General features: G+C 39.8%; 1 protein-coding gene across 1 annotated transcript in view; it reads left to right on the forward strand.

Annotated features, from left to right (window-relative positions):
- The window catches only part of CD109 (CD109 molecule), an 87,832-nt gene extending 64,457 nt beyond the window's left edge, over positions 1-23,375 (forward strand). The window contains exons 28-33 of the mRNA XM_075747511.1: positions 1,775-1,930; positions 2,023-2,088; positions 10,988-11,124; positions 15,317-15,473; positions 15,894-15,996; positions 18,192-23,375. Coding sequence (XP_075603626.1) covers positions 1,775-1,930; positions 2,023-2,088; positions 10,988-11,124; positions 15,317-15,473; positions 15,894-15,996; positions 18,192-18,382 — 810 coding nt within the window. The 3' untranslated portion in view covers positions 18,383-23,375. The remainder of the gene's footprint in view (positions 1-1,774; positions 1,931-2,022; positions 2,089-10,987; positions 11,125-15,316; positions 15,474-15,893; positions 15,997-18,191) is intronic.
- Positions 23,376-23,767: the final 392 nt, after the last annotated feature.

Genomic DNA, 23,767 nt, shown 5'->3' on the forward strand with positions numbered 1-23,767 from the left:
CTCTGCCTTCTTGTTTTTCACCTGTGTTTCTGAGAGTCATTTGAGTCTAGGATGAGGAAGAGCTCTGAAGTCACCTTCGGCAACGGCAGACAGCATTTCTAGACATCTTGAACTCTTGTCTCAATTTAGGTCAAGAAACGTAAATGTGAGAAATGTAATTCTAAGCACTTGAAAAAGGTGCTTCAAGGTATTTGTTGGTTTCCACAACTTAGGTAAAGACAGGCGTATTTCTGCTTTCAGATGTTTAAAATCAGACTCTCCAACAAAATCTTATAGCTCTTTAAGTCTATAAGGTACATCAGATATATAGATGTGATAGGTCGCTGTAGTTTCATTCACTTTAATGTGAAAGAAGTTTTGTGAGTTGGGCTCCGAAGGCTTAGATCTTCAGCAGGAACTGACACATGAGTAGTCTGAGAAAGTGCAAGGTCGTTCAGATGCTTTGTCACTGTTTTTTGCGAAGGAGTAATCGAAGACATTCTTTCAGAAAGTCTGCCACTTACTCCAGACTATTAAGTGTTTCTGTAGCCCATTAGTTGCATCTATTGTGTCACACCATGTTAAGCACTGGAGTTGGGATCCCAGCCATAGTGGTTCAGCATACCAGCAACCTTGGCACTATTGCTAATCATCTGATCTTTCTGCATTTTAAGAAACCAGTGAAGCAGGTCACTTCAGACAGGGATGTGGGAAGGAGAGTAGTTTCTAATTGTTAAGGAGTGGTTTCTACTCATTTAGAGTCAATAGGCAACACATACTGGTACCTTAAGGTATGGCATAGTCACCATGTCATAGTTAATGAGCTTCTGTTACATTAGAATTTCGTTACTAGAAATGACCCAAGAATGAATGAAACACCTCTGTATGCCAAGTCTGCAAGGCCAGTTCCTTCACTGTCGCTGGTTAAAAAAGGTGCAAAATTTACACAAAGAGCAAAAATCCTGAGAAACACTAGGGACTTATAATTGATTACTGTATTTTTTTCCAGAAAATAATGGATGTTGAAATTCTCATTTACTAAACCATGCCAAAACAAATATTCAAAAACTACCTCTCGTGTTCAAAACCTGGAGAGCTAAGCCTGCAATTGTACACGAAGATAAACAAAGAAGAATGTGTGTGAGAGAGAGAATGATAATATGTTTATAAGCACATTCTGTAGTGGTTAAATGATTGCACAAAAGCTTTTGATCAAATATAGAATATAAAAGCTGGGCTGAATCCCCTTTGAAATTGTTGCCCTGGGTCTGATAAAACCTAATTTCAGGCTTTTTAAAATAAGTATTAATAGTTTTTCAAACCCATAGCTTTTGCTTCAGTGATCAAGGTACCTTGAATAACTACTGTGAAGTACTGGATATTTAATCCTTAGTCACTATATGCATATAGACAGTAGCAGAATCATTACTGTTTTCATTGGCTTTCTCCTTGCTGTCTGTGTGGTGTGTGATTCTGACTGTTGTGTCTACCGGTGCATCAGGTCTTCCACATACCCTGCACAAGAGAAGAACTTCTTAGCTGTCTCCCACCTCATTCTCCATTGCGTGTCACAGTACCTAACTTGTCCTGTGCTGCCGTCCCTCTTCTACACTGGGATCCTTCATGCCAGTGGAATCCCAATGGAGATGTGGAGGTGGTTGCATGAAGACCCCAACATAATCAACAAATGGGACAATAGAGGGACCATGAGGTCTCAAAAACATGGCTTATACACAGGTAGTTCACTGCGCAGGCTTCTTCTGTTTAATACAGAAGGATTTGTTTCTCTCAACAGGACACAGTGGTGGCTCTGCAAGCCTTGAGTCTGTTTGCAACTCTCACTACTGCAAGCAAAACAGAAATGGATGTAACAGTGACAGCACCTTCTTTGAAAGCACCAGAAATATTTTCAATTGATACTCAAAATCGTTTTCTGCTTCAGACCAAGGAGGTACTGTAGAAAGCAAGAAATGCTTTTTATAAAGTCTGCTGACTTGACAAGTACTTTGAAAATACTGTTTTACCCATCTGTCTGTCTTCCAGATTGCCCCTGCACAACCAATGACAGTTACAGTGGCAGCGGAGGGAACAGGATTTGCTGTCTTTCAGGTATGCAATGCAGTTATTCTTGCTAAAGGTATGCTCTCTATAAGGAAGGTATATTTTGGAAGCTTTATAAAACATGTTAATAAGAACAATCTTCTGAAATGTCTTATATCAGTACCAAAGCACTTCACTAATTGAAAAATGCTGTAAACCATATATTGTGTGAATGGACATGTTCATGTGATTGATTGTCTATGTCCAATGGCCTGGCCTTTTAAGTACTGCTGGATGGTTGCAGTGTTACTCATATCAAAGCAGCCCTGTCCTCCTGCAGAAATGCAGTGTCCGTTAGCAAGACAAAGGACTGCAGTGGTACGTTGGCAGGCACAAAGCTCGCAGTAAAAAAGGCACGTGGACCAGGCAGAAATGCCTCGTCAGGAACCTGCAGTAAAACTGCGGTAAGGCACAGATCAGTACAGAACAGGATTACACTGCTAGTTATTAGAGTTATTTTTCTTTTTAATGAAATAGAATACAACAATAGTGGAAAAGCTAAAAGTAAAAGAGTATTACAGTCAGGTTCTCTAGCAATTTTTACACTGTTCTGAAGCAGCGTGAAAGACAGAGTCAAAGGATCCTGCAAACTGCCAACAGTAGTAGCTGCTTAGCATCAGCCAGAAGTAGGGGCGTGGCAAAGAGTGGAAGGAGGTATAGTGATCCCCTCTCTGCCTGTCTTGTGGAAGACTGTGTTTCAGTAGTATAAATTCAAACATCTTTACTTATATTTAAACAAATTAAGCTGGGATGAACACGTATTTAGAACTAGCAAACAGTAAGTAGCCCTTTTATGCTGTTCAGCTGCTTGCTCTTCCCCCATTACAGAGATTATGTTCTGAAGAAATTCCGCCTCCAAGATTTTCCCTAACCCTTTCAGAAATATCATATGAGAAGGATACAGTATCGGATCTGATTTGATATGGCCACTAATGAGTGTCTCTTGCCTGCTGTCCTGTCTATGATAGTGGCTTAGAACCACACAGGTGAAAGAGAAGACCTTTGAAAAGCTACAAATAATACAGAAATGTTAGTCTCTGAGCATGAGAGACTCATTTTATTGGAAGTATATGGATAAACTCATAATTGCTGAATGTATTGCAAAACCAGAGTTCCTACTAGACTCCTTCTCGTCGTACTTGGGAAAACTGAACTTAAGCTGCCTTTAATGGTCTCAAAGTTTTATGTCAGGTCAGATTCTATCTCAAGTTCCTTCCAACCTGACCTTCACATCAGTGTTCTTACGCATCTGTGAAACAAAAAAAGCATGGTGATGGTTGGTCAATATGCTTTTGGATAAAAGACCTTTACAAGAAACCTTCACAGCTGCCTATGAGGAGTGAACAGCAGCTAGAGATACAACTCATTTGTTCAGCACCAGTCTGCAAAACCCACAGTGCCATAAATCATGACCTGTGCTTATTAATTCCCAGAAATGCAAATGAAGTTTACAGCAAAGTTCAAAAGTTTCAGAGGATAATTTAGATTCAGACCTGTAGGCCAAGATAGGAATGAACATCTCAGCAGGACTACGTTCATACATCTGTGGTTTCACTGTGTGTGTGTATGTGGAATGTAACGAAGTGGGGCTCCAGAACAGTTAAGACTACTGATCCTTAATCATTGTTGAGAAATACTCCCTGATATTAAGTCAACTAATTTGTCAGGCAAGCTGATCAAAAACTTGTCAGCAAATTGTTTCTTGCTGGAAGACACTGATTTGTTGAAGTGAATGCCTTTTGTGGAAGCACATTGGTTCCAATTACATTTTTGCCAGCAGGAAAATTTCACATCCAAACCAGCATGTCTGGTGAAGACTGAGCAGAAGTCTTCTACCCAGAAGAGCCAGAAGTTGACTCCATGGTTAGAGGACTCCTTGGGGCTGTATAGCACCATGGTTTAAGTTCCTGGTTTGTTGTATGAACATGCAAATATGCTCCCAAATAACTGGTATTCAGGAACCAACGCCAGGTTATCTTCTTCATTTAGGTCACTCTGCTGTTGCCTTTTTTCCTGCAGCTTTGAGTCAGAGGTGCCGTGACTAGATTCAAAATATTCTACTTAACACACTGGAGTAGCTTCTCCAAAACCTTTTCTTTGCTGGGACCAATCCTTTCCTTCTGCTTCCTTTGGCAGGTCTGGTATTCTGAAAGAAAGAGCACTGATGCCATTTGAATGAGATTTCTCCTTTTCCCAGACACAAGCTAGATCTGGGTCGCATTTAATAAATCAGATAGTATATGACATTGTGATCACATTTCTTCAGCTGGGTTTTATTGTCTTAGGCCTGCCAAAGTACAGTGGTAAGATTCACTGTTCTGGGATTTGACTTTCTGGCCAAATGTAGCATGTCAAAACAGTAATTCATTTAAATATCACAAAACACAAGATTTGGTCCATTAATGGAAAAGGCTGCTTTCCCAACAAAATGAATTCTTAGAAAAAAAAAAACCCTTATTTTTTTGGTGAAGTCTTACTGTCTGTGTGTGTGAGTTGGCAGTGCATTCACTCTTGACCCTGCAGAATCTCATAAAATATATTTATTTTTGATAGTGTAATTGCAAAAGCAGACATTTACTTGTAGTGTTGTGGTCCTGCTGTCAATAAAATCTAGCTCATCCCTTCATTATGTGGGCACATACTATGGGTGTCCTAAGATACTGATTCTGCAAGGGAAAGGAGAGGATGATTATGGAGTTAGGGTATATGAAAGACACTCTCTAGAGAAAGGAGTCAAAGAAGTGATCTTCCCTAGCTGGCCTGCTGAAAGTCTTGGAAGACACACCTCTGTCTGGAACCCTGTGAACTGGGTTTGGCAAATACCTCAGAAATTTGGCATGACCCATGCTTTCTGGAGCAAAGAAGGATGCCACTGAAATGCAGGACTAGCAATGAGGAGAGGGTTGGCAGGCTCAAAGAGGATGGGTATGGGCAAAGTGGATAGGTGGGCAAGATTCTTGATCTCCTGGTCATGTATAGTCAGGGAGTGAGGAAAAACCTGGGAATCAGGTTACTCGTTACTGAAATGCACTGACTGTTTTTTCCACTCAGCATGTTTTTACTAGACTTAGGCAAGGGACTGGATGTTATTCAGTGTGATGGTACTGAAAAAGATACACTGTGAACTGCACACGTATTTGTCCGTTACAGTTTGGATGTGTACTAACTAGTCGAAAAGGGATGGGGAAATAATGGAGGCAATTTCATTGAATTCATGCCCTCAGTCAGGCGTGTTTGTGCTGCTAGTTTGTGCTGGTTTTGGCTGGGGTAGAGTTAATTTTCTTCATAGTAGCTAGTACAGGGCTGTGTTTTGGATCTGTACTGAAAACAGTGTTGATAACACAGGAATGTTTTCGTTACTGCTGAGCAGTGCTTACACAGAGCCAAGGCCTTTGCTGCTTCTCACCCCACCCCACCAGCGAGGAGGCTGGGGGTGCACAAGGAATTGGGAGGGGACACAGCTGGGACAGCTGACCCCAACTGACCAAAGGGATATCCCAGACCATATGGTGTCATACTTAGCAATAAAACTAGGGGTCAGGTTGGCCAGGGGGCCACTGCTCTGGGACTGGCTGGACGTCGGTCGGTTGGTGGTAAGCAATTGTGTTCACTTGCATCACTTGTCTTTCTTGGGCTTTATTTCTCTCTCTGTCTGTTATTTTCCTTTTTTTAATTCTTATTACTATTAGTATTGTTATTTTTTTTTTCTTCTCCAATTATTAAACTGTTCTTATCTCAACCCACGAGTTTTCTCACTTTTACTCTTCCAGTTCTCTTCCCTCCATCCTGCTGGGAGTGAAGTGAGCGAGCAGCTGCGTAGTGCTTAGTTGCTGGCTGGGGTGAAACCACGACATAGTTGAAGACCAAAAAAGAGAGGGAGAGAGACATTGATTAGGGCATTATAAATGATTCATGTATTTTGAAGTGTAATGCAGTTGATTGGGTCAGATACTGTTTCAAGCATCTCTCTCATGCAGAAGATTAGCTTTTAGTTTTCTCTTCTTGGGCTTCTCACCAGAACTAGTTGCAGTTCGACAAGACTGGACCAGTTCTGCCTTTGGCTTTGGCAGCTGCTTCTTAAAAGGATTAAGAAGAAATGCAGTTGCTCATTTTGTTGATTTAATGCTAGTTTCCGTATAATGACCTTCTGTCCCCAGAATAACAGTATATGAAGAAGGAGGCTTTAATTAAACTCTGTGTTGTGAAAAACATTTTTCCTTCATTGTCATGAAAAATCAGGAAAGGAAAGTCAGACCGTAACAGCAATAACTTATTCCATGAAAATACTAGCTGATTGACCTGTTCAGTATGTGGTTTCAGACATCCTGCATTGGCAGTAAATTCCCATTCATTAGCTTTTTCTGGCAAAAGTTAAAACAGCTTTGTTTCTGTGATGACAGATCGTTGAGGCACCGCCAGCTTGTCTTTACCAAACTTTCTGCATGCCTTTGACTGGCAGCCTTTCTAGATTGGCTTCATCCTTGGTACTGCCTGTGGAGCAGTTGTACAGGATAAATCTTCACTGTTGCACCACGGTTGTCCTGAGCGCCTGTACAGAATTGGCTCTGTACTCATACAGCATGCTAAATTCAGCAATGCAGCGCAGGGCAACGGGAATCATGTGTGTAGATTGAAAGAAAGAGAATAACTTTCATATCAAGGAGTGAGAGATGTAGCCGTGAAAGCAACAATCAGAAATTAAAGACTCTGTTTGCACAAACTTGTTAGCCTGTAATTGACTTGCTAACCTATAACTTGGACAACTCCCTGTCATACCTTTACATTTGGACTGACAATTTTCCATTTGCTGCCAGAAACTCTTGTAAAGGGAGTATGATTTTTCCAGAAGTACTCTTCATTCCCTTTTCCTTAGCCAAGCAAAGTGCTTGTTGGGGTCTTGCGAGGGGAGTTATTTGAGCCATTTTCTGATTATTTTTTAACCAAAATCAAAGAAGATAATCCCCCCCGCCACACAGAGTTTAATTAAAGCCTCCTTCTTCATATACTGTTATTTTGGGGACAGATACTGGGACTGGCAGTGTTTAACGTCTTTAACATATTTTCTTACTGTCTTGTATTTGATTTTGTAATTCTAGGGTTTTGAAAGTTGGGCTTTCTGATTCATCACACTGAAGTGCTGAGCCAGCAACCCTTTCTTTAGTCCTTTCTCAGAGGTGCTGTACTGTTTGTGCCACAGCAAAGGGACGTTGCAGTTACCGTCAACATCGCATTGGGTTTTAATCAGTCTGAAGCACCGTAGAATGCTTTCTCAAAGTTAAATTTCATTTCTGGTGTCTTTTATTTGGTATAAGTACATGAGCATGCTAGAGCAGATCTGCTGTGACAATTGATATCGTTCATTATCCTGTATTCCACAGTGGCCAGTAGAGAGATGATGACCAATGAAGGCTACTAGAACAGGGCAAGCATGAAGTGGTATCTTACTGATATACCCTCTTGCCCTTCACCAATTTGTAACACAGGGCTTTCCCAATCCACAGGTCATCTCTGTGTGTGCTGTCTGGCTTGGTAGATATTTTCTTGATAGATTTTTTTTTTTCTTCCATAAATATGGAAAGCATTTGACACTGTCCCACACGACATCCTTGTCTCTAAATTGGAGAGACATGGATTCTATGGATGGACCACTCGGTAGATAAAGAATTGGCTGGATGGTCACACTCAAAGTGTTGTGGTCAACGGCTCAATGTCCAAGCGGAGAACAGTGATGAGTGGCATTCCTCAGGGGTCGGTATTGGGACTGGCACTGTTCAACATCTTTGTCGGTGACATGGACAGTGGGATCGAGTGCACCCTCAGCAAGTTTGCTGATGACACCAAGCTGTGTGGTGCGGTCAACATGCTGGAGGAAAGGGATGCCATCCAGAGGGACCTTGACAGGCTTCAGAGGTGGGCCCATGTGAACCGCATGAAGTTCAACAAGGCCAAGTGCAAGGTCCTGCACGTGGGTCAGCATAATCCCAAGCACAGCTATAGGCTGGGCGAGGAATAGATTGAAAGCAGCCCTGAGGAGAAGGACTTGGGGGTATTGATTGACGAGACGCTCAACATGAGCCGGCAGTGTGCGTGTGCAGCCCAGAAAGCCAACTGTGTCCTGGGCTGAATCAAAAGAAGCGTGACCAGAAGATCGAGGGAGGTGATTCTGCCCCTCTACTCCACTCTTGTGAGATCCCACCTGGAGTACTGCATCGAGCTCTGGAGGCCCCAGTACAAGAAAAACATGGAGCTGTTGGAGCAAGTCCAGAGGAGGGCCACAAAGCTGATCAGAGGGCTGGAGCACCTCTCCTGTGAGGACAGGCTGAGAGAGTTGGGGTTGTTCAGCCTGGAGAAAACGCAGTTCTGGGGAGATCTAATTGCGGCTTACCAGTACCTGAAGGGGCCTACAGGAAAGATGGTGAGGGACTGTTTATCAGGGAGTGTGGTGACAGGACAAGGGGTAATGGGTTTAAGCTGAAGGAGGGTCAATTTAGATTAGATGTTAGGAAGAAATTCTTTACTGTGAGGGTGGTGAGGTACTGGAACAGGTTGCGCAGAGAAGTTGTAGATGCCCCCTCCCTGGAAGTGTTCAAGGCCAGGCTGGATGAGGCTTTGGGCAGCGTGGTCTAGTGGAGGGTGTCCCTGCCCATGGCAGGGTTGCTGGAACTAGATGATCTTTAAGGTCCCTTCCAACCCAAACCATTCTATGATTCTATGTAACTTTTAAAATATTTCTAAACTTTTAACAACCACAGCTTCTTGTGGCAAGTAGTTCTGCAGTTAATGGTGTATTGCATTAAGAAGCACTACTCTTTCTCCTCTTGAATCTGCTTCACTAGTTCTTGTATTTCGAGAGAAGGCATAAGAGGGACTGTGTTGGGTCAGAGCAAAACTCAGTCTAGCCCAGTGTTCTGTTTTCCACAATAGCCAGAGGGGATGCTCAGGAGAGAGTATAAGATGATAAATGCATGTAATATATTACCTGACTTTCTTCCACCTCTTACCATGTGTTGTTCGAGACCTTCAGCTGGAGTTTCTGTGGGCTTAGAAAAATTTGGTTCCATGAAGTTGCCTATTTTGCCCTTGAACACTTGCACAGTTCAGTATCTGCAGTGTCTAGAGGGAAGAGATTCCACAATTTAGTCTTACGTTGCATGAAAAACCGTTTCTTATTCATCTTTCCTATGCAAGTCGTCATTCTGTAGATCTTCTTCCATACCTTTCTATGGCTGAATTTTCATCTATTTTACCATTTCTTAAATGGTAAACAGATCTGGTAGTAATCAGTTCAAAACCTATTATTATGTACATAAAAATTCTCTCATTTTGCAACTCTTTGCAGTAGTCCTAGTCTTGGCTACCTCAAATAAATTAGTATAACCAGCAAACTTTATCACATCAGGATTCACCCTGTTTTCTACATCATGTATACATATGTTTAATGGTGGTCACCCAGCACAGATTCCTTTACGACTCCACTCCTTTCCTGTATGAATATTTGTTCCCACCATCTATTCCTGTCTTTTAACAGCCTTTTGTCCCTTGGCAGCTTCTTTTGTTCTAGTATCTTTGGCTAGTAATCTTCCCAACCAGCTACATGTCAATGTACCATCCAGGTAGTTTAGACTAGACAGAGCTCCGTTCTCCACGTTTTTTCATTTGATTCAGGTAGCTGGTGGGTTTATAGCAACAGCCTGTTCTCCAACATGTCATATTTACTCATTTGTCCACTAACTTGACTCTTTATTTTAGTTTCAACTGTGTTTTCTGGTACAGATACCAAGGTTACTTGATACCCACAGTTTTTAAGACCCCCAGTACTCTTTTAAAAATTGCTGTCACATTTGTCATCCTCCAGTCTGGTACTAAGGCAGTTCTAAAGAAACACTGCAGGTTTCAGCTGTTTCTTTTCCTCATCAAGTTCAATTCTGTAGGCACTACAGCTTGATTTTTTACTGCATAATTTTCTGTTGTGGCTGGTAATGTGAGAGTACTCATAGATTACTCCATTCCAGCTCCAGCATTTCTGCTTTGGCTGTTGGCACTGGTAGTTTTATTGGATATTGAGATAAGCAGACTATCTCCTAATTATTCAGACCTCTTTTAAGGGCTTCTGGTTTTTCCACTCCTCTGCCACTGTTTCAGGCATCTTACACACGTCTACACTACAAGAACTGGAAACTCTTCAAACTGTGCCTAATAAATGAGCTTATTTTATATTAACATTACTGTCCTGTACTGGACATCCTGTCATACCTCCTTACTTGGCTCGCTTAGCAGAGCCTGGCAGTTTTTGAGCACAAAGGATGAGAGCTCTGTCCTTGAGGCAGGCTGAAGACTTTGTAGCTTTGTCTTTGTGCAGAGGAACCAGATGATGAAACTATTTACTTAACTGCAAGAAAACTGTGTTGTTCTGAGCTTGGAGTAACACACTATTCCTCATCTGGTTTGAGTGTATAGATGCTGTGACATGAAGACTGAAGACAAATTCTGTACATACGCTATGTATTTGCTCTTGCTCTGCTTTCATATACAGCTTGTCTCTTTTAACCCAGTGGGTGTCGGTCTCTGAAGTTTGCCTTTGTTCTTCCCATTTCACACTGTCAGGAAGCAGCTGCACACATATAAACCAGCAGACAACTAGGGAGAAAATTGCTGGTTGTCCTAGAGCTCCCTTGTGTTTGCCTCAATTGTGTCCTGCTAATTGCATTGGCTCCGCTGCATTACAAAGTGTTCAGAAAGGATGTTTCTTTCAGAGAAATCCTATGAATCTCATGTGTGCAAGATACAAGGCCATGTATCCTGTCACATGTGAGCACTCCTCTGTCATTATACTGTTAGAAACTTAAAGTTTTAACCACACAGATTTGCTTTACATATGTCATCTAATGGCTGTACTTGCAATCCACAGCTCAATGTTATTTACAACACAAAACACACTGATCAGGGACTCAGATCTGTCCGAAAACAAGAAGCCTTTGACTTGAATGTTGATGTAAAGGATGACAAAGACGATAAAAACCATTTGACCTTGAATGTGTGCACAAGGTAGGTAATTCAATTGGAGCATCTCATAGACCTCTTTGTCTCTATAGCTTTTAAATTATTTAAAATTAGTTAAATTATCCATTTGTTTGTATGGATTTACTAATGTATGGGATAGAAATGTATAAATAAAGAGAATAAAATAATTACTTTTTAAAAATGGCAGTAGTTAAACTAAGAAGCAATTCATAAGTCAATTTGTGCAAAATTATTGCTGTCCAGGTGATTTTTTTTACTGGTATGCATAAGGATGTCGGTACCCTAAATGTTAGAGGTGTATGGAAGAGTTTCTGTGAAATGCAACAAAAATCTCAGAGGCTTCTTTGGTGCAAGTGCTTCTTGGCTATATGGAGAACTGTGGACAGACTTGAAGATTGAACCAATGTCTTCCACATTCTAACTTCTAGTAGCAGATTGTGACAACTGCCCATTACTCTTGCCTTTCATGAATAGAATGCTTTGCTTTTGATCTAGAAGTAGGTACTTCTTTTTTTGTAAAGAGAGAAGGAAGTTCTGAAGTGCTGAAAACACCATGAAATAGAAGTAATAATTCTGTGGTAATTATTTATTTATTATTTATTAATATCATTAATAAACTTTGCACAGAACAATTTGCTCAGGAGTCAAAATCCATGTTTGCATAATGATAAATTTGACTGGGGTTTTGTCTTATTGTGCAAGCATCTTTGTGGTCTTTCATTTATCAATATGTCTTACAGTTATGAATTTGGTAATACAATATAATGTAAGCATCATTCTAGAGTTGAAAGTGGTGATGAGTTTTCTGGCCAGTCTAATTCTATTCTTTCTGCTGAATAAGGGAGGGAGGGGGGTGCATCTGGGATGATGTTTCTTGTTCAGTAAACACCTACTAAGAACTGAGCTGAGACTGCTGAATTATCATCTCAGAGACCACAGAACAGCCACCAGATGTTACCTGGATAGAATTTGGATCAGATGAAAACAGGTGACATCAAACAGTCATTGCATATTCTTAGGTCAGCCAGTCATTAAACCAAATCGTTTCTTTGACTGCTTTGCTGCCTCATTTTTACTTGCTGTGAAAGTGTTTATACATGTATTTAAAAGAAATATATGAAGAGGTTTGTCCTCTGGCAGTTTCTTCAGTATGCACTTCTTATTGTAGTTAAAGAGCACTGCATATTTCACAGAAACCCCTGTAGGCCACTGTATCTGTCTGTATGTATTTATGGGTTTTATCTTCTATGTTTTATTATCTACAAGGATGTTGTGATGACTGCATTCTTTGTATTTCAGGATTTCATCTGTGAATCTCCTCTAGCAACTGTTTTCTTCTTGTGACATTATAATGGGTTCCTTGTAAATGCAAGATTTGCAAAGTACCACCTGATCCACCGTGATCCTTTCCTCCACATCCTCTTTTTGTTATTTATTTAAACTTTAAACACCATATGCCTAGAACTATTTTTGTGCTCTGCCTACCACAAGGGAGCTGTGACTGGAGATGGATCCTCTAGGTGACACCATCATACAAAGAATCAGCTATAGTGACTATAATTTCAGTACAGAGAGGATTGATTTAATTTGGGAAATAGCCAGCAGGCACAAAGCCAGAGCCTTGTTTTTGTGTGTTTCTGGTAACCAATTCAGCGATACAGATGGTGGGCAGCTACACTAGAATACATGAGAGCTCTTGAAATAGAATGGGCTTGTTCTCTTTTAAAGTTTTCTATGAAGCATCAACAGCTTTCTAAAGTCTAGCACAAACTCCTGACATGTAAAGGGCTTACATGATGGGTGTGGGATGTCTTGGCTGAGCATTCTGATTTTCTAGCTGAGACCTTTGGCTCAGGAATACAGACAGGAAGGGTTCCACCTCTCTGGGAAGACTCTAGGGTGATGATGTTTTAATTGCAAAGTGTTCAGAGGGTAGGGGAAAATTTAGTGGCATTATAAAACTGCCCCAGGAGAATATTTGGAACATTAAGATCCATCAACTCTTATCACGGAAAGTGGTCTAGTGTAAGTTCTTGTAAGTCTGTGTTTCCATTCTTTAGGCTGAGACTTTGGTTGCTTGGCTTGATAGACTTGTCATCATCTTCTTTTTTTCCCTATATATTGTATATAATATATGCATTATCTATATTAAATTCCTGAATTAGTTTAAAGTTGGTCTACTTACAATCTTTACAACATGATGTGGCTTTCCAGTAGAGAAATCAAAGTAGACAAACACAGAAAGACTGCTGAAATCTCAACCAGTTTAGCTAGCTGTGGGTGTGCATAGTCAGGTAACGGAGGCTGCAGCTTTGCAATTTTTTTCTTTCTCTAATCTGCAGAATATTCCACCTTCTTTCAACCAACTTGATAGTGATTGCCCATGGTTGTCTCATCTGGGTATCATTTATGACACTGGAGCAGATGATGTGTCATTCAAATTGAACTGATTCTTGGTTAGAGGAGGTAACTCACTGTCTGGGAGGCAAATACCCAGGGCTGCCAGTTTCTTCTCTGGTTAGTCTTGTTGCCTGCATACCATTTCCAGGCATGGGAAACTGATTGCTGATGGTTCTACTCACTCTCTTGTTTATACTTTCTGCCTGCACTAGCTTGTTGTTGTTTTCTCCTCTTTGCATCATCTATGAGATGGTCTCACCAGATCTCATATTGCTGAAAAGCTGAAAGATAAAAGTCTGCTAAAAAAGTCTCAGTTCTCTTCAGGTACAAGTTTCAAGTTGTCTTTCTTTCCTTCTCTTACTGGTCATTCTTCTCAGATTTTTTTTTTTTTCTCTTTCAAGACACCATGGTGTTGAAGAGACAATACCAGGAGCCTCGCCCAAGGCTGTCACTCTTCTTTGTTAAGAGCTAGATCCTAGTAATTTCTAGGGATATATCTTATTCACTTCTTGACAATACCAACCTGGTTTAGTTACCTGTTGGTATTTTGGTAGCACCCCAGACTGGCTAGACAGCATGGGTGTTTTCCTCCCCTCTTATTGGTAATTATGCAGAAATAATTACATCCAGTTCCAATTCAGTTATTTGGTTTCAATAGCAGCTACTCTGGCACAGCACATCATCCAACAGATGGTTTCATTTGTTTCTAATCTCATGAGCCAACTGAAGTCAGCAGTTGTGCTGTATTTCTTTCAAAGTCCTATCTGTGTTCAATCAGCCATGCTGCCAGGCTTAACAGCATTGCTTTGAAAGCAAGTCTTCCCTTTTTTAAACCATCCAGCTCTACAAAGAAATAGTTTTATCCAATTACTTTCAACTACTGTCAGGCCTTCAAAATGAGGATTGTAGACACTTCTATTCTAGTATAACAATAATCATTTACCCTCCACCCGAGGTGGGGGAGCTGAACTCTTCTGCCATCTGCTTTATTTAAAGCAATACAATCTTTTGCAGGTCATTTAGGTATCACTTGTAGCACACAACACCATAAATATATTTTGATAGTTTCGTTGTGCACCATAGTATGTAAGGCTTGCTCAACAGACCAAAGCTTTTTAGTCCAGTATCTGATTCTCACATTGGAAGAAGATCTAATAATAGGCATTATTTAGGAAAAAAGAAGGAACTCAACTTATTAAATCTCCTTTTTCCAAAACTGGATGAATAACATGGCTATGCATTTTAAAACTGGAACTTTGACAAATAATCTGATGGTGAACTTGTTGATGTTAATCTCTGTGAAGGAAATATGAAAAGGTTTGGGAGACTTTTTTGGTGTATACCTTTATCTCACCCTCCAAAAATGAATAAGAGCAAACCAATGCATCCATAAGAGGAAATATGTATACTTCAGTTGAAGAGTTCCTACAGCAGTTTCTTAATTACATCTTGTGAAACATGTTTAATTGCAATATTTCCTGCATGTTCGTGATGTAAGCCTGCACTTATAGATGCCATTGTGGTGGCTCCTAGTGGTGCCAGTGTAGTCTCTCATATTATTTACGTACTGTAGTTTTCTCAGAGCTAAACTTGCTTTTTCATATGTGGTTGAAATTATCAGGCAGAATAAAAGAAAAATCAATTATTATCTCTTGATCGTTAAAAAGTTTCTTGTCGGGATTTTGTTCCATTTGTTTCTCACGTATTCTTAAGCATTATTGATTCCATAGTTGGGATTTAATGATCAAACAGTTTCTTTGGCAAATGGCCTACTGTATTTCTACTAAATGTTTCTTTGTCTCTGTGTTTTGAAAAGGTACTTGGGTTCTGGCACATCTCCCACTAGCGGTATGGTCCTCATGGAGGTTGGCTTACTCAGTGGTTTCTCTGTGTCACCAGATTTCACTCCATTAGACAATACAGTTAAGAAGATAGAAAAGGACAATGGAAAAGTCAATCTATACTTAGACTCTGTAAGTTGAAAATAACAAAGAAATGTGTTTGCAGTGATGTTAATCTTGACTCTGCCATTGTTTGGTTTAAATTTGGAAAGACATTATGATTGTATTCTTTGGGGAAATCAACATCTGCTATTCACAATGAATTAATAGTTCCACTGTTTTTTAGTGAGATGGATTAGATAGGTACAACTCATTATATTTGTAAAGGGTTTCTAGATTAGGCCTCTTAAAAATCATATATAAGAAGGCAGACATTTCAAGAAGTCTGTAATTTGGCCAAAATGACTGCAAATGAGATAAGCATCTTTATATGCATCCTGACTCCCACGTCTTTAGAAATGAAGTGAACTACTACTGAGCTAGAAGTCCTTACATCTTCCATGAAACCACCATCACCAGGGTTCTCAGGATGTTTCTCTTTTGTTTTTCTAGCTAAATGAAACCCGGGTTTGTATGGATATTCCAGCTGTGAGAGACTTCAAAGTGGCAAATATCCAAGATGCTTCAGTGACTATAGTGGATTACTATGAACCTCGTAAGTGTCAGTCATTCCAAATGGATCTTAGTGATTCAGAAGTTTAAAAGAAAGTTTCTTTTCATGGAAATAGGACAAATTTTAGTGACGAGAAAGCCACATCAAACTGAAATTTACTTTTGTCATTAAACCACAGCCGTTTTGGACATTGACATGCCAAATTTTCTAACAAATAGTAGTGTTTTCCCATATATATGTTTACTGTTCTAATGGGTTGGTTCCTCAGCTGGTGTGAATTGTCATAACTTAATTGTCAGCTGGTATAAATTGGCTGCAATCTGGCCCAATGTGTTCCCAAAACTACCAAAATGAAGCAGGAACTTCACTGTGGTTCACTTACCAAGTGATTATCTTTCAAGTAGCTTTTCCATCTGTTTCTTGTTTAAACTAAGAGTCCTTCACTGGAGAAAATGCCAGTGTTTTGATTTCTATAGTTATGTAAAAAAGATGTACATGGGATAAACAGTTTCAAAGTTTTTTGATTTGGGTTGGGTTTGGTGGGGTTTTTGTGTGTAGAGTGTGTTTTAGAGGAAGGCAGCAATGCACAAAGGTCTTGGGCAAAATGAAAGGCAAAGAAAGATTACAAGCTGCTGGAGAAGATATTAAGGAGGTTTTCATTACACCATCCAGCTGAAACACTATTAAGGATTTGGGGTTAGTTTGAAATAAGACATAAAAAAGTTGTGTAGGCAATTTTTTTATGTTGGTTTGTTTTAGCACAAGACAAAAGACAACCAAATTTGCTATGATATGTATTAAGAAGTCACATATAAATGCACATCTGCAAATATTTTTGTCTTTAAATATATTTAGTATCCATAAATTCTCAATTAATAAATCAATATTAATTTGAAGATATGAATTAATATCCTTAAGGACTAAAATTTGTATGATGTAATCAGTGCTGTAATGGGAAGCTTTGAATTTAAGAAAAAGGTTGCTTCAAATATTATTTTACAAGAGACTATTCCTATTACTATGTAGCATAGGCATATTATTGGTCTACAATATACATATGCCATGATTCTGAGTTCTCCTGAGAGAATTCCTTCCTGTCTAATACAGGAAGGTGCTTTTATTTTAATCTATGATTTTCCATCACTCTTATAGTTGGTGACCTAAGCTGCAGGTGTATATTTTACGTGATGGTGACAGTCAGATTCATGTTGTATTTAGAGCTGGGATATGTCTAAGGAGTCTTCATGCTCCAGCATTTATCAAAAAAGTTATGTCTGTGTAGCAGATGTTACAACTGGCGTAAGTATAAGAACTGTATGGGATGCCAATATAGCAGTGCCAGGAAGGAGATCTGCCAGGGTTAATATACAGAACTACTCGGCACGTTCAAATGACTGCTGCTTCTCCTACCTGACTTTGTTCAGAGCTAGCTGGGTGTCACTGTTGGGTAAGCATTTTGGCTGGTAAAGAAACGTCTTTTATTTTAATTTCTTGTAATATCTTGAGGCTTGAAAAGAAACTGAATGTAATTTCAGTTAAAAAATACTACTAATAAAAATAATATTGCAGTGTCCCTAGTTGGAATGAAAACCTTCAAACCAAAAAAAAAACCCCACTATGGGAATGAAACTTTGCAAAAGCTTGTTCTGTGAGCAATTACCATGCATTGATGTTTTTTAAATGAAGATGATTTTCCAGGCTACTAGTCTATTTGGCTCTGTACCAGCCTTGCAGGGAACAAGGGAACAAAATACAGGAACAGGAGCTAGGTGAGGTGGGCAGTCCCAGATTCAGGAAGCTGAAGCTCACAAACATAATAGTGAGAGAGAAGGTGTCAGTTATGAGAGACCTAGCTCTTACATGTCATAGCCAGTAACCTGCCAGGTGAAGCATCCGAATTTCTTTGCCAGGGGGGTTGCTGTGTAGGTAGGGGCAAAATTCCTTTTAAAATGCTTGAGTGAGATTTGTGAGCAGATTAGGTCCAACAGTTGAGATTGAGTCTATGAAAGTGTGCCTTGCATTTGCCTGAATATACTGAGAACATTTTGATGTTTTGGGAGAGGGGCAAAGATTAATGTCTGGGCTTAAACACCCACTCTGGGAAGTATTTTGCAGCGTATGACGAGGTCTGCGTCAGAGTTTAGTGCATCCTCTAAAAATGCTTTCTTTGTGAAGCTAATTTGTTGGGTCGATTCTCAGAAGTTCATTAACTAATGCTATCTAACCTTTCTGAACAGGGAGAAGAGCAGTGAGAAGCTACAATTCAGAAGTAATGCAAAGTATAACCCCTTGTGACTTCTGTGAAAGTGATTGCAGTCTTTGCCACCGAGATGGTTCTCCAGCCTTGCTTCAGCACTCTTCGTTGGCCTCCTTGTTCTGCGTGCTGTTTGTCCTTCACGTAAACTTGCTGTGCAGTTGGGTGCTGTAAAAGGAAACAGATTATGTTTTGCATTTAAGGTTTTAAATGCATTTAATTATCCAAAGAAAATTTTATGTTTGGATACCATCCTGTCTTTAGTGATTACAGTGACCAAACTCCTGCTGTGTTCAGGGAGAGCTGGGCTGGCCCATATGGTAAAGTTCTGGCTGTGCCAGAAAACTTCTTTACGTGTCTGCTGGAAAAACTTTCCAAGTGTTAGTTTCATACTGAAGTTATTTTCTAAAGAAGCACAGAGTTACTGAGAAAGCTGTCTGAGAGAATACAAACCTAGCTCCGTGTTCCCACCCCCTTTTTAGCTCGGCTTTCAATTGGGCTTGTTTTTTAGGGATATATGTTAGTTTACCGTGCTTTTCTGAAACTCTCTGCTTCTCCGTTGGGGTGTCGGTAAGCAGAGCACTGGGAGCTTGGTATCAGAACTCACTTTGTTCTGTTCTGCAAACGTGACACTTAACATTAATATTGAATTTTGCTGTATGCTCTCATGGGGAATAATATGAAAAATAAAAGGAGCTGGCTTCAGAGCAGATCCACGAGCCAAAAAATGCTGCATTCACAAACTGCTGACCACTCCAGAAAATTGTCAGTCTTTTTTTATCACAACAGAGAAGCTAGGTGGATTTTTTGCCAATTCATAAGCTAATCATGTTTGAAAATAAGGCCATGGGATGTTCTCGTGCATTTTACTCCAAAAGCCTTTTACTGTAAATGTTATCAGAGATGGGGTCTGTGTTTGAGACTTCATTTTTCTAGGGTTATTCTGAAACAAGCCTAATTCTCTTTCCATGTGAGAATGCTGATGTCCCCTGGCATATTTATGGCTAGCTGAAGGTTGCTTTCATCCTTTTCTGGTTTTTGGAAGTCTTCTAGAAGTGTCACTCTGGGGCGTCATTTACGTCTGGTGTTTGCAGTGTCGTCTTGTCAACGGTGTAAGTGGCATAACCCTAAAGAGCTGTTTACTGCTCTCTGTGCCATGCCAGCTGGGTGGCCCTGAATGCCCTCTCTGCACGCAGCTCCTGTTGTTGGCTGGCGGGAGAGGCTTTTAGGAGGTGTGGGCTGCACGTGCATTCAGTCCGGCAAAACAATTGACGTGCTTGCTTAACTTTAAGCACGTCCTTGTATGCTTAAACGCTTTGCTGAAGTGGAGGAGAGGGACAGGGAAGAGCAGCAGGTGCTTCTACACCCAAACCTGCGCTTCGCACATGGGGAGAATTATAGGTCTCTACAAATGTGGAAACATGTGAGCTTGGAAGCTCTTCCCTCCTGAGGAAGTGTATGAACGTCTTCCCTACCTGGTAGCTGATTTATCCTTCTTGAACACTGCCTGTGATACCTAATGCCTGTGATACCTTACTTCTTTTTGAGAAGGAAGCCGAGCTGATAACATTCCTAGTTGCTAAAATGAAGTTAATAGCTGTCATGCCGACTAACAGAAGTAGAAATTTCAAGGCTATTGATTCCCTTTCTTTCATCCCTTTTTGAGACGGAGTGTGTACGTGTGCACATGTAATAATATGACAGTCACTTTCCTTGAGCAATTTCAAATTTTTATTCAAATTTTGCTACTGCTTAAAATGTATATTTTTGTACTTTATGCTCATCTATACTTTTGTTCACAAAGGAAATTAGTGGATAGTAGCATGGGAAGAGGTCCGAACTTCCCAAAGTGGGTGCTTTCTAATACCGAGGTATAGGTTTCTAACTGCAAAACTAGTTTAGGTGGGGTTATTTGTTTTACTTTAGCTGTATTTAGAATTAAAAATGTTTTTCACAACCTTGGGGTTCTGTTCTGTCTCTCTGGCAGAGCTTAGGCCTGGTTCTGTGTAGTCAGTTCACGCTTTTCACTTGTCTTTGGTGCACTTTGGATCTAGCCCCTTGAACAGTTGATCAGTGCCTTAAACATGAGTGGCTGTGCTGCTCTGACCCACGGGAAGTAATACCGTATTTATTGAAAGCCAAAGCACTACTTAGTCAATAGGATGCAGGATCTGACCCTCTGTAAGTCATGTCTTGGTTACACGAGTCCAAAGCTAATATAAACCAAGATAGAAACTGAAACACATCTTTGTATCTCAAATCCTTTACGCATGTATGGGAGCATAGATTGAATTGTGCCAAGTGTTAAGATCTGGAAAACAGTCATGCTCTAAACTGGGATGTGTTTTGCTGTGGGTTTGATTTCTTGGTGACCTATGTAAGCAGGTCTTCTTTTGCCTTTGGGGACAGCACCCATAACATGTTATTTGCCTCCCTTTAATATAATTTCAAGAACCCAAAGCTTACATACTTTCAGTGTTTATTATATGTAGAGTTTCAGTTTTTATTATATGTAGAGTTTCTAGGAGGACATTGATACCTGATTAAGCCTAATTTCAGACAGTGCACCTTTTATTAGTATTCCCTTACATTTGTTTTTGAGACAACACATGTTTTTAAATGACTCTTGGCTGCCTTGCACACCCTACTAAGAAGCATCAGTCATAATGCACCATGTCATGGAAATTGTTGGAGTCAGTGAATAAACATCCTCTTTTATTTTACTTTTTACTATACCTATATCATACAGACATCCAAATCTGCCTCTGCGCTGAACTATTTTAAAGGAGCAGTGTATATTGTATGACTGTAAACAAATGTTTATACACCAGGTGGCCTTTTACATTCCTACACTGATGCCTTCAGTCACTTTGCGATTGTGGCTAGTGCTTTGAATCAGTTGCAGAGGATAAATTTTGTATTGTGTGTTGGCAGTGAATGGAACAGAGGAAAGGGAATATTATGTGGCATAGTGACTTTTTGTTTTCCTCATCCTTATATAGGAACCTTTACACAAATGTTCAGCATATATATTTTTCCATTGCTCTGGAAAGTCAGTTTTTGATGTTAGAGGGGTCATGCCAGGAAATCTTTTAACAAAAAGTCTTTAGGAACAAGGTCTTTAAGGAGCTTTAAGGAGCGGTGCTAAAAGCGGTCAGGAAAAGGTATTTTTGCGATGAAGTCTTCATGTTGCATTGCCTGAACATTTCTGTGTGGTTTCTTTGAAATCTGAGTATTCTCCCCGTGCCCTTTTCAGCCACATGCCATCAATGGACGTGGTATGTGCAGGGCCATTAATATGCTATTAAATCAGTAAGAAATAGTCGTTTGTTTAGGACTGAGTTTAAACCAAAGCCATAATGCATTTTGAAGCATGTCCCCCCAAAATTCTACCTTTGTTGTCACCGGTGATCTTAGCTGAGGTTGTGTCTACAGGTTTCTTTGTGGGTATCATCTAGGAACCTTCTGTACCAAAAGCTGTTGTACAGAACAGGGATCGAGTGCTGCCCAATGGGTTTACAGCACCTGGGAGTCGGCATGCTGCACCAGCTCCATGGCTGATTTGGTTCCCAGCGTGGCACCGCCGTGCTCCCGTTTCCTTCACAAACTGGAGCTTGTGGCTTGTGCACATCAATGGCATGTGATGATAGAAGGGGGAAGTGGCCGGACTGGTGTAGGAGAAACGGAAGACCCAAGGTCCAACGTTATGTGCCTCTCTTTTGCCTTGAAAGTCACTGTTGAAAACTAAACCTAGGATTAAAAAATTGGGCTTAACCAATTTTCAATATATTATCCTAGGAATATATATATATATATATATTTCCCCAAATGTGTTGTTCAAGTTGGTATGAATATGGACAATATTTATTTGGTTAAAGCAGATTCCTGTAGAAAGCATATGTATATACATAGCCATTATATAGGCTCCAGTATACTACAGTGTGTAATGTATGTGCAGTTAAAAACATACAAGATCTTCACAAAGTGCCCAAACCAACAACATTGTGTGATGTTCTGTTTATCAAAATATACAGTTAAGTTTTTAGGAAAGCTTAAATTTGGAAAGCAACTGGTACCTAATGGCATAATTTTTCTATCTATCTCAAAGACTAAGCAAGAGTATTCAATATTCATTGTAATGGCCAATAATATTTCTTATAGCCTTCTACCATAAATCTTTATGCAGTGAACTATATTTGTGTGTTTAGTCCTCTAAATAGATAGAAGATATTGAAATCAGATGTTCTCACTAGTAATTTATCCATAAAATATAACAGCAGTTACGTGATCAGGTCTTTTGAGTTATTAGATTCTCCTTTTTCTCATGTCAAAATATTTGACTACAGTGTTGTTTCTTACTCAGTTCCTTGTATTTTTGTGTGCCACTTGGAAATACCATTGCACTAATGCTATTCTATGCGATAAAGTCTGACAGTGTGCTGTATTAGATCAATCCAGTGATTATTTTTCCTAATGGATAGCTCATTATTTTGAGATGTGTATGAGCATTAATTGCTTATGTGCCACATTTGAGTCAACAGAACTCCAGTGTTAAGATTTCTCTTTAATTTCAAATCATACATTTTATCTCTGTGTTTCTTAGTGGTTACCCTAAAGCTTCATCAGCCTTGCTCAGATCTTATGATGTTATATTAAGAATTGATTTTTTTGTTGTGGTTTTTAGTATTGTTAGGTTGGGTGGGATACTAATATGAGGAAGAAAATACAAAACACTGGCTCAGAGGAAGTATCATATAAGCAGGTGTCATGTGCCATACATTAGCTGTCCTATTGGCTATTGCATCTCTTCTTTTTCTGTATCAGGCCTTAAGCAGTTTGAACTAAAATTCTTGGCTGCCTTGAGATGTAAGTCAGATACTCGCTTTGATCAGATCTAGTTAGATCTAGTTTAGGGTCATCATATGCATTTCCACTTTTGATCAAATCAGAAATGGTAGAAAAAGAATGCTTTTATGAGCTGTTTTGAGCAAACAGAGGTGAACTAACATGCCAGCTATGCAAATTGCTTCTGTCCTTTCAAATAAACAAATGTTAAGGAACTAGACTGTTTCACAGGATTTTGGAAAATTGTCATTGATTTATTTTTCTTCAAATAAAGTTTGCAATAGCTATTTTTAAATTCTATTAAAGATGACTTTTAATAATACATGTCTAGTGTTTGCTTGTTTAACAATACAGCCACCTGTAGTCTACTGTGTTGACCACTGCCCATCCTCAGCATGTCTTCGAGGCTGCCTCACATGTGTTTTAAAGCTCATACTTTTAAGTGATGTGATGGTGACTTCCATGGTCCGTCTGCTAACCATGACTTTACAGATCATTGTTTGGGACTTTTCTGGCTAGGGATCACCACATTTTAAAAGCATATCATTTTAGCCAACATGAAGTTATCGCATGCTTTGCTCTTAACGTCAACAGAAGTAGTATACCTAAGATGATGTGATGAACTCAGTTAAGGCAGGGCCTTTGTGGTCATGGAGAACCTCAGGAACTGTATTTTCTGTGAACAGGAACAAACCTTTCAGGTATAGAATTTAT

This window comes from Balearica regulorum, chromosome 3, assembly GCF_011004875.1.
Source record: "Balearica regulorum gibbericeps isolate bBalReg1 chromosome 3, bBalReg1.pri, whole genome shotgun sequence".
NCBI lineage: Eukaryota > Metazoa > Chordata > Aves > Gruiformes > Gruidae > Balearica > Balearica regulorum.